At 39.7% G+C, this 16,115-nt stretch overlaps 1 protein-coding gene across 2 annotated transcripts; it reads right to left on the bottom strand.

Annotated features, from left to right (window-relative positions):
• Positions 1-574: 574 nt before the first annotated feature.
• hid (head involution defective) lies at positions 575-15,490 on the bottom strand. Of its 2 annotated transcripts, none has more exons than XM_043212072.2 (4): positions 14,580-15,490; positions 5,268-5,781; positions 4,645-5,002; positions 575-3,153 (listed from the first exon to the last, which is right to left on the bottom strand). In XM_043212072.2, the coding sequence occupies exons 1-4, from the start codon at positions 14,920-14,922 to the stop codon at positions 3,073-3,075; spliced, it is 1,296 nt and encodes a 431-aa protein (XP_043068007.1). In that variant the 5' UTR covers positions 14,923-15,490; the 3' UTR covers positions 575-3,072. The 2 variants fall into 2 exon arrangements, with proteins under 2 accessions (XP_043068007.1, XP_017089441.2); XM_017233952.3 differs by having other exon boundaries at positions 576-3,153; positions 4,645-4,954; positions 14,580-15,488.
• Positions 15,491-16,115: the final 625 nt, after the last annotated feature.

Here is a 16,115-nt window from a genome sequence, read left to right on the forward strand (position 1 = left end):
TTGGCCCTGCCCACGAATCTTGCTTTATAACCATTATCCTGGTCTGCTTAAGCCGCTAATAACCCATCATTTTTGTGACACGACCAACGTGTGTGGGTATCCTGTTACCAAGTCGCGTGTCCTGGCTGCAGGAGCAGCAATTATGACCACTTAATCCGTGGCCACGAAAGGAAAAGAAACTACAAATTGGTTTAGGCATTCGCCTGAATATTTGCCGCTTAAGTGGCCAGCAGTTTTCATTCGCATATGAAATATGAATAAAGGATTCGTTTTCACCCTTATCTTATGGAAAGGGGTGGGTTTTTCCTTTTGAATAAAAACCCTCTAGCTGGGCATCACTGATCTTGTTTCCCAAGTGCCTAAAAGTATGCAGTGTTTTTTGTGGAATACGATCTTTCAGATACGATATTGGCAAGCCCACAAAAAAAATGTGAATAAAGTAATTATTTTGTCCAATTAAGTCATATTAAGTAATGAAAGAGCATCATTATAGTTATTAAATTGAAACCATTTCAAATTCAAGCTGAAATAAGCGAAATTAAACACCTTCTTGCATTTTATTATTTTTATTTTTTATTTTGTTTTTTTGTTGCACGTTTTTTTTGTTGTTCTGTAAATCTTACATGATATTTATGCGCTTTATATCATTTACACATACACATAGATTTATTCATATTTCTAAATATTTATATTTCTGGTTGTCTTATGAACATATTCATGAGATCAGTAATGATATTTATGTATATATTAAAAATATTACAGCATAATATAAAATGTACAAGTTAAACAAAGTTTTCCTGCTTCCGAAACACAAAACAAAAACAGAAATTTATTCATAAATTGGATTTGACAAAATCGCTGAAATCTATAGAAAACCTATACGATTGAAGTTACGATATATGTATATATTCATTATATGTACGGGTATTTAAAAAATACGCGTTCATATCTGTAATTGTTTTGGCACCAAACAAAATTCTATACAAAAAATGGCATTTGATTCTATGATTCGAACTGCACTATATACAGAGGTCGAGTAGAGATACTTAAGTTTACTAACAAAAAAACGGATTAAGTCGCATTGGGTGAAACGTATGTATATAAATTTCATGTATTCCATTCTGATTGAATTGTTCCTTTTGCTTCGTTTTTCTCTAACTTTTTGTTCGAGTATTTATGGCAACCAAAAATCGATCCAATTGTTTATGTCGATTTCTGGGCGCGAGGCCACAAAACTTTACCGAGATCATTGTGAAAACTAATTAGCAATGAACTAGGGATTTCCCCAACCAGGACAGGTTAGGGATTCCCAGTTCATTTGATGCAAAAAAATTTACAAAAATAATTTTTCAATTGGGTTTTTTTTGGAAATATTGTACTGTTTTGTAATACAAATTATGATTAATACATAGGCAGGTATGTACGAGAAAACATATTCTATTTGATTGTGTGTTGTGGTCTGGCTGTGGGATCTGGTTGGGATTGGATTGGATTTGATGGGTGGTATACTGTTCACTTATATCATATACAAAATAATATTGCTCTATATACAAAAAAAAAATAAGAGAGACTGTCATCCAAAGACAGTTCAAAAAACGAACTAAATCGACTCTTATCTAAAATATTTTGCTTAAACTAAAACGCTTGGCGAACTTAAGATTAACTTTTCATTAATTTTTGTTTACTGTTTCGCTGTTTTCACTTTTCACTTTCTGCTTTTCATAACATTTCTTCTCATTGTAAAAAAACGGTTGAAATATTTGTAATGTATATAAATCCATGAGATCAATGCGATTTTTGGGAATTGTTTTTTCTATCTTTCATTTTTTTTTTGATTGTTTTTTTTTTCGCTATGTTCGCTTTCATGTCACGGTAATCGATTAGCATTGAAACGCCCGGGAATTTGTGAAAGCAAATATTGAAAATCGCCACGAAAATAAGGGTCTTTCCGCTACATTTCTTTTTTTACTTTGGCTATTTGCGGAGATCAATTTCCATTAATTTCCATTGTGAGAGATCATTTGTGTGCATTCCAAAAAAAGACTGTCTAAGAACGGAATCAACCCTGGCGACCTTCAACCTATTACGCTCTCAACTCCCTGGGGCGGGCGGCTTAACTACTAGATTGTGAGACCAATTTGAAGATGATGATGAACAAACAATGACAAAAATTATACAATTACAATTAAACATAAATCATAAGAAATTTAACTAAAATAACATGACATAAACCGTAGACACAAAACATCACAAAAATGGCATAAAAACTATATACAATATTAAATCATAATTCTTTTAATCCTGTCCTTTTTTTTTGTTGTTTAGTTTTCTTTTTTTTGTTTTAACAATTAAAGCTAAGTGTGTGATTTTTCTTGCGGGCTTAGATCTAAAAAATTCTACTAGTTAAACATATTTAAAATATATTTTGTTTTTCATTTTTCTTGCAATTTGGAATTACAAATGCGAAGACATTGAAATTGCTGTTTACTATATTCTACAATAGAAGTGGATTTACTTTTTTTTAAGAAAATGCAAGTGGAAATGATTAAATGCAAAACAAAGACTATCAAAAGTATCTCAAAAATTGGCAGTTTTCTTTTGCTTTATATATATCTTTTTTTTTTAATTTTTTGTACTTGTTTTTTTTTATATAATTTGTAAATATTTTGTTGTTGTGGAGTTCAAAAGTGTTGTACAAAATATATGCATTCGCAAAAAAATAAGTTCGATTTGAGTCTCTTGCCAGTCTAAGAGTTTTCATTACTTTGAGCAGTTTGAATTGTTGTATTTGAGGAAAGTGTAGTTTCTTTTTTAGAGATACAAATGCAGTTACCACATAGGCAAATAGACAGATAGACATTCTAGACAGTTGGAATATATTGTTCTTGTGTCCCGTCAACCTTCTTATATCCCTATTCGGTTTATATTATTATTCGCATTACGAATTAATGACTTTCTGCAGATCCATTAAATTCGTGGCACTAATATCTATGCTGTAGATCGGTATTTATCTTAAGAAGTAGCTGATTTCACTAAAAGATCGTTCGTTTCGATACGAGTCGGGGGGCGGTTTCATCGCGCCGCAAAAAATCCACAGCCCATGGCCAAAACGAAAACGGTGACAACTGTGGGCCAAGTGAAGCTCTGGGGTTTCTGAAAATAAAAATATAAAATTATTTAGTATTTTATTTTACTCCCCTGTGTCGTATAAAGTATCTAAAACCACACACGTGGCCAAAACCATCCCTCTCGAACTCGTAAATCAAACGCAACTATAGACTGGCTATCCGAATGAACTTCATGTGGCTGGACGGGGCTCTATTTTTGTCCGGTCAATGGTGTAATTATTTTCGTATAAAGAGCACTTGACTCTCCATCTCCATCACCATCACCCACCCGCATCAATGGTTATATAATTTACACCATTTATTTGTCCAATATTCCACGCTTCAATGGTCGCAGTCAGTGTGGCACGTGTGAGGTGCATGATGAGGGTGGTGGTGGCTTGACCCTCGCATTTATTATGCAAATTTCCATTTCTGTTATTTTTGACCGAATTTTGGGTTTATTTTGTTAGGATTTTGTGACAGTATCACTGTGGTTAATGGTACGAAAGGCCATCGAACATGTGGCAGAATTTTGATGCAATTTTCGGAGTGAGTTTCAAATAGTAATTACTATGAAATGTTGTATATAAAGTGCGTATTTGATATATATAATACTTTTCAGATTATAGAACTTCTCACGCTCCCGATTCGCAGCTGACAGAGTCTCGGATAAGGTCGCATCCCACCAGCCAACTGCTCTATATATATATTTTTTCCACTCGTCTAGTAGCTAGTAGCCTCCCCAAGGATAGGCCCCCTTGTTGCGATAAGAAACGTTTCAATTGCAAATGAAAAAATAAAATAAATCAAAGGCTAGAACTGGAAATGGTATCAAGTCCCAGTCAGAGTCAGAGTCTGAGTCAGTGTGTGTCATGCAATTGCGATTGAATTTCTTCAACTTTGCATTTCTTTCAATTGCGCCACAAAAACTAAAACTAAAAACGCAACGCGTATTTATAAAATATATATTATAGTATGTGTGTATTAAAAAAAAAAAGCAGAAAAACGTAAGCTCGATGAGGGCTGCTGACACAAAGGCCCGACTTCCAGAGGCGCCTGCCTCGATTAACATAAAGCGATGCGAGCTGAGGAGACAAGTGACAAGAGCTACTCTTTCCACGGGTCCGGGGAACTGCGCAATTAATTTTTATCACACAGTTAGCATATGCAGCGAAAAAAAAGTGTTATACATGCCCAGGGCCGGGTCTTGCCGGGTATCTGTATCTGCGCGCCACCGCCTGCATCTGTATCTGTATCTGAAAACTCCTTTCGCGTGTGGCAATTTGTCATTCCTGGATGTATTTTTAGTCAACTTCTAGCTAGTTGAGCCTTTGAAAAATGTTTGCCACGTGCCGGTGTGGAACGAGGATCGCACAGATGTTGCCTCCAGATCTGCTCCTACTTGTGAGTTAATGAACTCCCTAAGTTGGCGGCTCGTGTTATTCTAATTACGCTCCTGGGGGGCACAGGAGGTGCGACTATCTTCCCTCTATATATCTAAGTTGTATTTAATTTAAAAATTAAGTTAAAAACTCACCTTTTTCTCGGCCTTTGCCCTCTGACGCTCCCGTTCCACCTGCCGCTGATGGTTCTGGCTATTGGTGATGTTGTCGCTGCACTCCGACGAACTAGTGCCCAGTTGGCTCTCGTTTTGGGTGATTGGATTCAAAGTACTACTACTGGTGGCACTTGTTTTCTTCTTCCGGGGCGGAATACGTCCATTGAACTCCTGGAGACGCTCCCGTCCGGCCGTAAAGTTGTCATAGCGATCGTCAAACTCGTCCCAACTGGTCTCATAATCGCTCTGATACTCGCGCTCATCCTCACCCGTCGAGGTCAATCGCTTGCTGTTCGAGAATCGGAAAGAGGGGCATAATGGTTCTCTATAAATATCACTGAATATATACTATACTATAATATATGTATGTATGAAGGCTGGGTCTTGGCAACGTCATGAGCAATTATCAGTCTGGTGTCGGTTCTCTATATACATAATCCCATGAATACTTGGCCGATTTCATTAATTAAAAACTTGGCGCAGTTTCATGGGAATTGCATTCGCAAATGGGTAGTGACTTCCAGATTAAATAACAAAGTGATTACAAATCGAATCAATTTCTGCCACCAGCTGATAAGCCCTTTAATGTTGTATCTACTCACCGTCTGGCCGCATCCGACTGGCTGCGCTGGAGTCGCATCTTGGGCGCCAGTGGCGCCGACAGCGGGGTGGAGGCCAGCCCGGGGCTGTGGATGGGCTGGTGGCTCTGGGGCCAGCCGAACGCCACCGAGGAGGTCGAGGCGCTGCCGGCACTGGCGGTGTTCGGCGTGGGTGGCGGCGTATAGGAGGCGTAGTAACCGCCCATGCCGTACGGCGACGAGTGGTGCTGTGCCATCAGGTGGGGTGCTGCCGACTGCTGCGGGTAACTGTGGCTGCAGTGCATCGCCGGCGCCGACTGCGGTGGCATCGGTTGCGGTGTCGATGGCGCCGGATATGGCGCATGGTGGGTCGCCTGCCGGAAGAAGTTGTACTCCTCGCCGGCCGAGAAGCTCACGCTGGTGCGGGGAGTGCGTGGATGGGGATTCGGATTGGGGGGGCCGTGGGGAAAGAATATTTCGCCACCCGTGTAGTTGCAAGAAGGACTCGGCGGTGGTGGATACTGGAAGATGTGAGGGCCTGCAATGAAATAACAAAAATAGGACTATTAAAATATTAAAAATAAAAAACAATACTCCCTCGGATCACCTGCTGCCCACGTTCATCATAAAGATCGCCCAACAATGGAGCACTGGGTGAGTAAACAAAGGCGGCATTGGCCAGAGATCTGGAGCTGGCTGGGTTTAAGTGACAATGCGGGGAAGTGTCTAAGGTCGGGGCTTTGTGAGGTGCATTGTCTTGCCAACTTCCAACTGGCCGGCAGTAAAAACTGCTATAATTACGGCAAGGCAAGTCCTCGCCGATCGTAAAACCTTCCATAAAAAATGATCAGGTAGCACAATAAAATTGGATATCTTTATATGGCAATGGAGCTACCTTAACCTCATGTTCCATAATTAAGTAATAGTCTTAAAAAAAAACTTATCTCCAAAGTTCAATCAACTCCCCAAAAGATGCATTTTCATCTAATTGTAGATGCTGGCTCTTATCCGATATCCATGAACAATAACAAACAATCTTCCACTTGTTCGCAAGCGATAAGTACCTCATAAGCCGCCTGAAGATACATTTGTATCTGCCATTGAAGCACCAGCCAAAAATCAACTTGAAAAGCATCTGTATCTGTATCTGAGCTTAGTGTTCTCAGATGCAAATCGACAACAAAAGCACTTCTAAGCTGGCCACTTGGTATGCGCATAAATTTAAAAAATAAAAAACTATCCATTAGCTGGATAGGGTGTGCGATTTCATTTTCATACACATGACTTCTTAATGTTTATTTACTTAAAAAGCTATTTAAGATCGATTGTAATGCAAAATTTATACAAATCGCTGGCGGCGGAAGCCGAGCATCTGTCTCTCGCGTCGGTTCTGGTGGTCAGTATCGAGATATACCATAATGTCACTCACTGTCAACCTGCAGGCCACTAATTTGCAATTTGACCCAATACCCTTGAACTCGAAACGGCCAGAATCGAAACGAAATGGGCCCACAGCTGTTGCTGCTGCAGTTGCAAGAAAATCTGTATTTAATTGCTGGCCAAAGCTGAGCCACTCCTTGCCTGAACCGTGTGTATCTTACAGATACTTGGCAGGCATTTGAAACTAGTTTGCTGGTGGTATCTAGCCAACCAGCTGAGTAGCCGAGCAGTTGAGCAGCTGAGGCCTGCCTGGGGCCTGAAGCTCACGTGCGCTAACCGCGCGCCATCGTCGTTGCTTCTAACCTTGAAAATCTGCCAGCTCCAGCCTCAGCTTCACCATCAGGCTTTTAGCTTCGGCTTTGGCTTCAGAAACGAAGCGAAACCATAGCGAGAGCCAGAGGCAGGGATCATTACGGCCTGGCCAACTTGTATAACTAGCCGTGTCGATGGCAGTGCCTTTATGATGAAACTGACGAGCCCCAGTCAGATATAAAGAAAAAAAAATTTTATTACTAATTGCAAATTGTGTGGAAAATTATCTGCCAGCACTTAGCATATGAGATACATTTTTCATCGAATGTGGCGGAGGGGGAAGTGCTTAAATAGCTTAATATTAGAGAGTATCTGATAGCAGCTTTCAGTCACTGTTTTTTTTGGAAGACAACTCTATCCGGGGGCTTTACAACTTTTATGATCGCCACCCGATGCGGGCGCTGCTATTGTGGTTGGTGACGAAACGTGACCAATTGTCACTAGCCCCCTCCTGCATTCGATTATAAATTATTTCTTTTTTTTCGCAAGCCAACAATATGTGAAAAATGTTTAATTGAATTACGAGTACTCTGCGGAGATCGTAGTGGCATCTGGACAAAACTAAAGTTACAAAAAAAAAATGCAATTATGTGTATAATTTACTTAAATTTTTCCTTCGGTTCTAGGCCGCTTCGGAGAGACCCAGCTGACAAACATCAATCAGGCAATGGCTAAGGTTTAACTAAGCAGAACGCCTCAGAAAAAGCCCCAAGAACAGCTCGGGAAAAACGTGAAAAATGCCGAGCTGTATGTTACGCTTTAGTTGTGGCTTGGTTTGTTGTATCATTGTATCTGTTAGTGCCACACAAAAGAACAAATCGTCGTCGCTGGCGTTGTCGTTGAAATGCATTTTTAGTTGTGCCTTAGCCAGTTGATTGCATTTGCTGGCTGGCTGGCTGGCGGCGGACCCGCAGCATATGTTGCTCATTATAACCTTGAAGTGCTAAGCTAAATGCAAAATGTAAAAAAAAAAAAAAAAAAAAAAAGAATGAACTACACATAAAAATATACTAGAGTCACTGCTGCAATTGCAAACTATGAATAAATACGAGTACTCGACGGAACAATTGCGTCGCACTTCGAAACGAGTTTGAGAAGTGCGAGTTCTATAAGTTGGTCAGTGGAACGGAATGGGAAATGCTGGCTGGGGCTATACATTGGCCAGATATCGAGGAAGGAAGCTATAGATATAAGGTCTGAGACTAATTTCAAGACGAATATCTCAGCCGAAATATACTCCAAAGCAGCAACTTCACTTGACATTGACATTTATTGATGAATTTTTAAAATTTAAAGAAACACAACTGAAACATGCTGAAGATGACAGAACAAAGGAAATACTTCACAACAAGCTCGGTCTGTCTGGCTGTGTGTCTGGAGTTGGGAAGCAAAGCTCAAGATTACACGAGACCTGAATAATTCAGTTAAGAAACACTCATTTTACAGTTAACACAACACCGCCCACCCAAGACGACAATGAAAACAAGCCACAGAAAATGATGTAAGTACATTTTTGAAGTCATTCATTTAAGGCGATTTGTCGACTGTCACGACTGATGCGAGATTACCAATTTGGTTGGCCAACTCACATTTCAAGGCAAGTGACTAATTAAAAGGCTCTTCTCAGGAAATTGCCTCAGAATTCGGGAAATAATTACGGCAAGTGTACGATCTCCAGATAAAGAATCCTCAAGCTTACTACAGTTTCTAGAAATGCCTTTTTCGGGGGCTTTACAATTCGATCATGTCGATCTCTCGACTCGAATGTCAATCAGCTGCCGATCTATGTTTCTATTTAAAGATCAATAGATATTCCGATTTATGGCCATATGTCCCGCTGTTAATTACCAATTTTGGTTTGGCGGATAATTAGCCATTTGGAGAATTGGCTTAAAATATGCGGAAGCTGTTTGACAAATTTGGGAAAGTCATTTGGGTGATTCATGGCAGTAGAAGGAGAAAGTTCTGGGATTTAAGCAACTTGCGTAATAATTTGCGGAAAGAGAAAGTTTCTTTGTTGGAAGATCCGGGAAGTAAATTGAAGAATTCGTGAGAAGAATTCTGGAAAGCAAAGAACTAAGGGCAGTGCATCAAGAGCTATCTAGTTTGTCAGCAAGGTCAGCATACATATATTATTCTCATAAAAAGATAATTAAACTGAAATGGGGTCAGTAATATATGCGAGAATTAGATGAAAAATATTTTAGGAATTAAAAGCCGTTGCGAAGAGCTATGTACTTTAAGGAATGAGGAACCCGGTTGAGGGACAGCTGAATAGAATTTCAAAATATTCATTCCCAGCCCCGCATTGAAAGCATTTTTGTGGAAATAGCTCAAACGCTTATCACGCCAGCCCAGCTAAGGCTAGCAGATACGAAGCTCTGGGGTCTAGAGCTTCTCAAATGCAATTTTTCAATTTCCTATCCAGGGTCTGGTATCCAACAAAGGAAAAACAGCTTAAAAGGCTATAAAAAGCTAAAGGAAAATCAGGCAGAGGATGCACATCGATTGACAGGAAAGTGAGCGAAGCACAAGTCCTTGGTCTTGGCAGTTTGCATATTTTTAGGAGGAGATTTGGTAGCATGTGTTTTGTGTCCCAAAAGGAGCATATAAACAAGGCTACCCAAAGCACTAAAGTATAAAGGATTGAATAAAAAAAAATATAAATAAAAATACTGCCAATCCAGCAGAAGAGCTTCAGAAAGGTTCTCAAAACTTAAGTGCCAGGTTTATGTTAATTCTTAAGTAAATTTTACCAACTTCCGGTATTAAAACTTTATGCTATAAATATTATTAAACAATCACCCAATTTTATAGCAGCATTTAGCAGTTTCCACCCTGCTGCAATTAACAACGTAAATGTGAAAATTACAATTAAACAATAAATAAAACTGTACGCCAGCATTCGATCAGATGCAACGCAATTAAAATAATTAAAAAAAAGAGAAGAATAAAAAATGAGAAAAAAAACTGTAGCCACAAAACGGCAAACTGCACGTCTCGAACGGCAACGGAAAAAATTTATTAATAAATGAATGGAAATTACATATGCGAGCCGGCTGGGGCAGACTGGCTGGCTGTCTTCGGTGCGTCATGCCCAGCCACTCGGAGCTGGCGTGCCCGAAGGGTTATCTATTGCCGATCCACCGCCACCGCCGCACCACCTCCGGAAACCACACGAGCCACCCACTGACTACCGACTACAATTACACGAGCTTATTTGTTGATAGCCAAGTGTTGTTTGGAGGTTCCAGTTATCGCATTCGATACTGTTTTCCAAGAAACATTTCCTCAAATCGGGCATTTATCCTTACATCCTTACATCCTTAAAACTTTAAAGCCACCTCGCCAATTATAACAAGTAGCCAGGTATACTGTCTGTGTCTGTGCCCGGCTAAGAAGCATATCCTGTTCTTAGTTTTCCGCCTTTTGATACATATCCTTTTCCACTTCTGCCCTGAGCATCACGGCACAAGTTCCTTTGTCCTCCTGAATGGTAGACGACTTGTCGAGGATGGCTGGGTGACTTGTCTAGGCTCGATTTCATAACAAAAACTTGAGCACGTTCCAGAGGCAGGTGGCAGGTGGCAGATGGCAGATGGCAGGGTGTCGCTCTCATAACTTAACCCGAACGCTTCAATGCAAACAATTTAGCACGGCCTCCAAGGAGACTTAATCAAAAGACTGTGGAGCTCAGTCGGGGCTCATCCAGGTAGCTCCTGTCTACGTATAGTGTCGCCAAAAGTGTCAAGTTTATACTGTTTTTTTTTTTTCTTATTAGCCAAAGTGCCTGGCGGGCATTTAAACTTGAAAAAAGTATGTAAAGTTCATTGCGCTGAATGGTGTGAAATGTCAACAGTCTTGAGAAGAAATAGTTGAAAGATTGAAGAAGTTAAAGGTTTATGTTTCACATCTGCTGGCAAACTATGTACTTTATGTAGCTTTTATGGGGAAATATTCGATTTGTCGCAGCTGTCAAAAGATCTTTATGTTGGCCATAAAATCGTAAAAAAAAGCTTAAATTAAGTGAAACAATTACAAAAAAATACGCAGCTCAATAAAAGCAATTTACATGAAAAAGCAAAGCACGAAAAAGCAAAAGCAAAAGCAGAGAAATAAATAAAAATTCACGGTCAATAACAGTTTTGGAAAAAAAAGCAAAAAACGGCAGCTTGGCAACAGGGCCAACCTCATCGAGATGCAAATGATGAAAACCCCTCTCTTATTCCGCCATTTCTCCACCACCACCACCGCCCACCCCTTCTAGGGATAGGCTGTACAAAAACTTGCGGTTAATAGGCACTCCCTCTCTTAGGATGCTACCCTCTCTCTTTCTCTGTGCGCACAGTCAGCTGAGCTTTGTTGCCAGGCAGGCAGGATAAAAGTCGCCATTTTTGCCGCCATTTTGCCCTGTGTTTACCGTTAGCTTCCGCCAAGCCGAGCGCCAAGCGGAGTGCCTACGAAGTTGCCGAGCAAAACAAAATGGTTGAAAATGTCAAGTGCGGCTGCGACGCCGGCAGCAACAAACAACGCCTAGCAGCAAAACAGCTGTTGGCAACAGAGCCGGAGGTTGGCGAATGATGCGAATTTGCATAGCAAAACGTAGAGGACAAACATTGAGGTTAGGTTGGGTGCTCAACACTGTTGCAAAATAGAGGTTATGTTTTGGAAGATTTTTTTAAAGGTTTTTAAGAGAATGTGAGATATTTAAATAAATAAAAAATAATCTTTTAATATTAATTATTAATTTCTTATTTATTAAAGTTAAAAAATATTTATTTTTTTCTGTATACCTAGTCTGAAAATCTGCTGTCATTGCACCTTTTGTCGGCTGGCCACGGGAGTGGGTTGTAGGCCGACTCTAGGATGGATGCTTAATCCTCTCCCCAAACAAAAGGACTCCCTGCTCCTCCTTTATTTGGGAGAAGCTCTTTGGGTATTTAGGAATTTTTGTTGGGGTTGTTTGCGCCTCGCATTTTTAGGCTTTTAGGGTTGCTAGGTTGCTGGTTGATGACTAAGCGTTTTGGGAGGATGCTCCCATCTGTTAACAGGAGTTTATCCCGTTCTTGTGTTAAGAGCCTGGCAAGCATTGTTCACTAGTTTAGGGATGTGTCACTATTAGATAAATTATATACTTGAGTGACTTGAGCCACAATTGAGAGCTGTTGTTCTAAGGGAGCTTTTTTTTTGTGGTTAAGAATCAAAAGGTTCTTGACTTTTGAGAGATATGTGTACTGTATATTGCACAACTTGAGATAATTTTACTAAAATGCAACGCCCAAAAGTGACTCAGAGGGAAGTCTACTACATTTTCAAGCTTGACCAACTGTTGCTGACAATCGCAAAAAAAAAGGTAAGAAAATAAAACAAAAATTTGTTGCAGCTCAACCGCAGCTGGCAATCATCGACAGCGACAAAATCTATTATGCAAAGGAAAAACAAAAATTAAGGAACGCTGAACAAAAAAATAAAAAACAGCAACCGCAAAGTAAACATGAAAAGCGCAAAAAAAATACACAAAAAATACTGACCGCACTCAACGGTTGCGGTGCACAAAAGCTACTTAAACAACCGTTAAGTCAAACACTTAGCAAATGGCCCCACACCCTCACCCTCAGCCTCACTCCACGCCCAGCCCCCGGTCCGCGGTGGAAAACTAGTCGCCTAAGGTCAAATGGCGTTTAATAATTTGGGTTACGACTCGGGCGCAACTGTAACAGATACGGGCATTGTGATTGAGATACATATCTAGCAGATACCCAGATACACACACACACACTCACTTGGAGGCGAGTTTGGCGCGTGCCAATTAAACGTGCTTAGCTCTTTGGCTTCCAGCTCTGTTTTACCGTCTTTTTTTCTGGCCAGCACACGCCCAGCTTTTGGCCAAGAAATAATATGGCCTGACAGCCCAGTTGGCAGTTGTCTTGCATCTGTCTCTAGTTGGGAGATTTCTGCGGCTATTTAGTGGGTCTGGAGTGGGTCTTTATAGATCGGGAGATTGTAATTAATACCAGGTTCTAATAAAGTGATATATAGTTCTAAGACGCATATCGTTAATTGAGTGTTTTATTATTTTTTGACCAAAAGCAGTAAACAAGCCAAGAAACTTAATACCATATTATTGTTTGCATTTTTGTGTCATCTTGTTTGCTTTTTAACTTCCTCCCCCGATCTTATGGTCTCAATTACCTTCAATTTTCCCCTTTTTTGAACTTCGATTCGATTAATTTTTATTGAATTACTACCCTTTTCGGCAGCGGCTTCCTTTCGAATGTGGCCGAGTAGTAATTTAATGCAAATACCATGTAGCCTGATAAGCTGGCAAAGTGCTGACCTGGGGCAGTTGCAGTCGGACGGGAATCGGAATCGGTTGGATGAGTCAACAACCTTGAAAAGTGAAACTCGCCCAAGGGGAACTGAAGCAGTTAACAAATGAAGTCACAACAACAACTTGGCTAATTGCTGACCCATTTTAAAATGCGGACACTGACTTTCGGGCCTGTTGAGATACTTCTTTGGGAATTCGATACCGTTTGGTGTTTCTTTTTACAAAAAGATACATTTTTTAAACAAGTTAAGGAAGGCTTGATCTTAAAATTAAATAGTATTTTAAGGACATTAATTTATGAATTTAAATGTGTAAATATTCTTAGGAAAAAGAATATTTCCTTAGGAATTCTTAGTTTTAAGAATAGTAGTAGGTAGTAGGAATGTATATGGGAATATCCTTCTTAAGATTATAATTTTTGGAATGTGAATATTTTTATTAAGAAGAAAATAATATTTTCTTAAGAATTATATTCTTATTATAAGAAGAATACTATTGTAAGGACGCATCCTATGAAATGGGTTCTTCCTTCATAAGATGATATTTTTTGAAACACGAATATTTTTAAAATTAATTCCGAGAGCCTTGCATTTATGAAACATAATAATGTTTCTCTCATCAAACTTTTCTTTTCCTATATATCTATAATAAAAATGTTAATATAAACTCTTATATTTTTCACTACAAGAGAAGTAAGAAAATAACTAAAAAGAATCAAGTTTTTGCAAGTCAATGAAATATTATTATCCATAACAAGTGTTTTAAAAAGGTTGTACACATAATGGTTGTAGAATTATTAGTTATTTTTCTTATCAGGAATTCTTGAAATACCGCATATAGAATTTTAAGATAAAGAATATTTTTTCTTTACAGTTTAGAGCAATATTTAGTTCTATAAGAGCAACAATACAGTTATATATTCTATATAAGATATAGAATAGAATACACCCATCACACCCTAGATATCTAGAATATAGAATAGAATATATAATCTATGTAGAATATTCTTTATTCTATATCCATGTTCTTAATTATATATAAAAGATTATTAATTAAAAATAGAGTATAAAATTATATTTAGTTTTTTCCTATTTAAAAGATAAAACCGAATTCTTAAGATCAAAGTTGAAGTATTTCAGAATCGTCTTTCAATAATCCACTTTTAAATTGTTAAAAACAATTTTTAATATTTGGAAATATTTAAATAAAATAATATTTTTGAAAAGATTTTCAAAAAACCCTTCAAAACTCACCGTTCTGCTGGTTCTGCTGATAGATCCTAACCCACTCGCAGAGGGCATAGAGCACCTGGTCGGTGGGCAGAGGCGACTGCATCGGCGTCTGCGTGGCCGAGGTGGTGGTGTTGGGCGACTGCGAGGCGACGCTGCTGGCGCCGTCGGACGAGGCCGAGGATGCCGCGGAGGAGGCTGAGGACACTCCCGAGGACGAGGATGAGGAGGATGCGCCCGATGTCGAGTGCGCCGAGAGCGGGGGGTGGCTGTGCGGATTGTGGGGGGAGGAGTTGCCCGAAGCACCCGATGAACTCGAGGCAATGTCATCGGTGCCGCCCTCGGGCAAAAAAAAGGGCACGGCCATCGTGCTTGTGTGTGGGTGGTGTATGTGTGTGTGTTTGTGGGTGTGATGGGTGCTTGCGTCCTTTATCCTTTCCTTCCGGCAGCTTCTTCCTGCTTTTTGTTTTCGCTTGGCTCTTCTTTTGATTGTTCTTCGCTCTACGTTTGTTTTCCTTCTCTATTTATTATTCTTTTCTTTTCGTTTCTTTTTCAGTTTAGAGTTCACTTTAATTTATTTTGTATTTTTTGTGCAAGATTTTGAAAATTAGAAACTTTTGCATTTTTTGTGCAGTTTTTGTTTTTTGTTTATTATTATTATTTTTATGGTTTTTTTTCGAACAACACTCAAGTCAAGTTAGTTTTCCAGATTCTTTTGCATTTTTCATCAAAACTTTCATCGGTTAGAACTTTTTATTTAAAAACACAATCACGAATTTTTAATTCTACTGGCTGCTGTTGTTGTTACTGTTGTTATCGATTGTTGTTTGGGGAAGCACTTAAAACGTGTTGCAGACTCAAAGAAAGAGCGTTGTTTCTGAGGAGAAAACACGTCTTACTGGCTCCGCGGCTAACTGCGAACTGTGCGGAGCCACCTCAAACTACAGGCCAGCGGAGCCAGGCCAGATACAGATACAACGTTGTAGGCGCTGCGGCAGGCAGGCAGTGCAGTGCAGTCTCTTGCGCTCTTTCTCGTTCTTCCTCTCTCACACGCTCGCTCCTGTACATGCACATGCATGCAGGTAGTTGCATGCGGGGGAAGAATACAACAACAAAAAAAAAGAGAGAATAATCGCCTCTTTTTTTATATATCCAGTACTCGTAGGGTTAATTGAAACTGATTATTGGAGATTTCCAATAATGCGGTGTTTAATGCGCAATGGCTTCAAAGCTTAACACTCATACGCAGTGTTGTCCCTTGAACTTCCGGTTCAGTGACATACAAGTCGTATGAGTGATTTTAATATTTAATATTTAATCTTTTAGGGTTACAGGGTATCCCAAAGAACGCAACCTGAGAGAAACTGAGAGTGAGTGGGCAGGCGGTGGCTGTGGGCTTGCTTATGCATGTGTGTGTGAGTACACAAAGATCTTGTTGAGCAGGTAACTCTGCTGGCAGAGGCAGAACAAGAAGAAGCAGCAGATAAGGTAGTAGAAAAGGCAGCAGCAGAGCGCTGGCAGCGCTGCTCAGCGAACACCAAAGCAAAACAAAAACTGCGA

This window comes from Drosophila bipectinata, chromosome 3L, assembly GCF_030179905.1.
Source record: "Drosophila bipectinata strain 14024-0381.07 chromosome 3L, DbipHiC1v2, whole genome shotgun sequence".
In the NCBI taxonomy this organism is placed as follows: Eukaryota; Metazoa; Arthropoda; class Insecta; order Diptera; family Drosophilidae; genus Drosophila; species Drosophila bipectinata.

Coding starts and splice junctions, on each gene's coding strand:
- hid (XM_043212072.2), bottom strand. CDS start 14,922: ATGGCCGTGCCCTTTTTTTTGCCCGAGGGCGGCACCGATGACATTGCC. Junction 5,782..14,579: donor TCAGCAGAACCAGCAGAACG/GTGAGTTTTGAA, acceptor ATTTCATTGCAG/GCCCTCACATCTTCCAGTAT. Junction 5,003..5,267: donor CAGTCGGATGCGGCCAGACG/GTGAGTAGATAC, acceptor GTATATATTCAG/TGATATTTATAGAGAACCAT.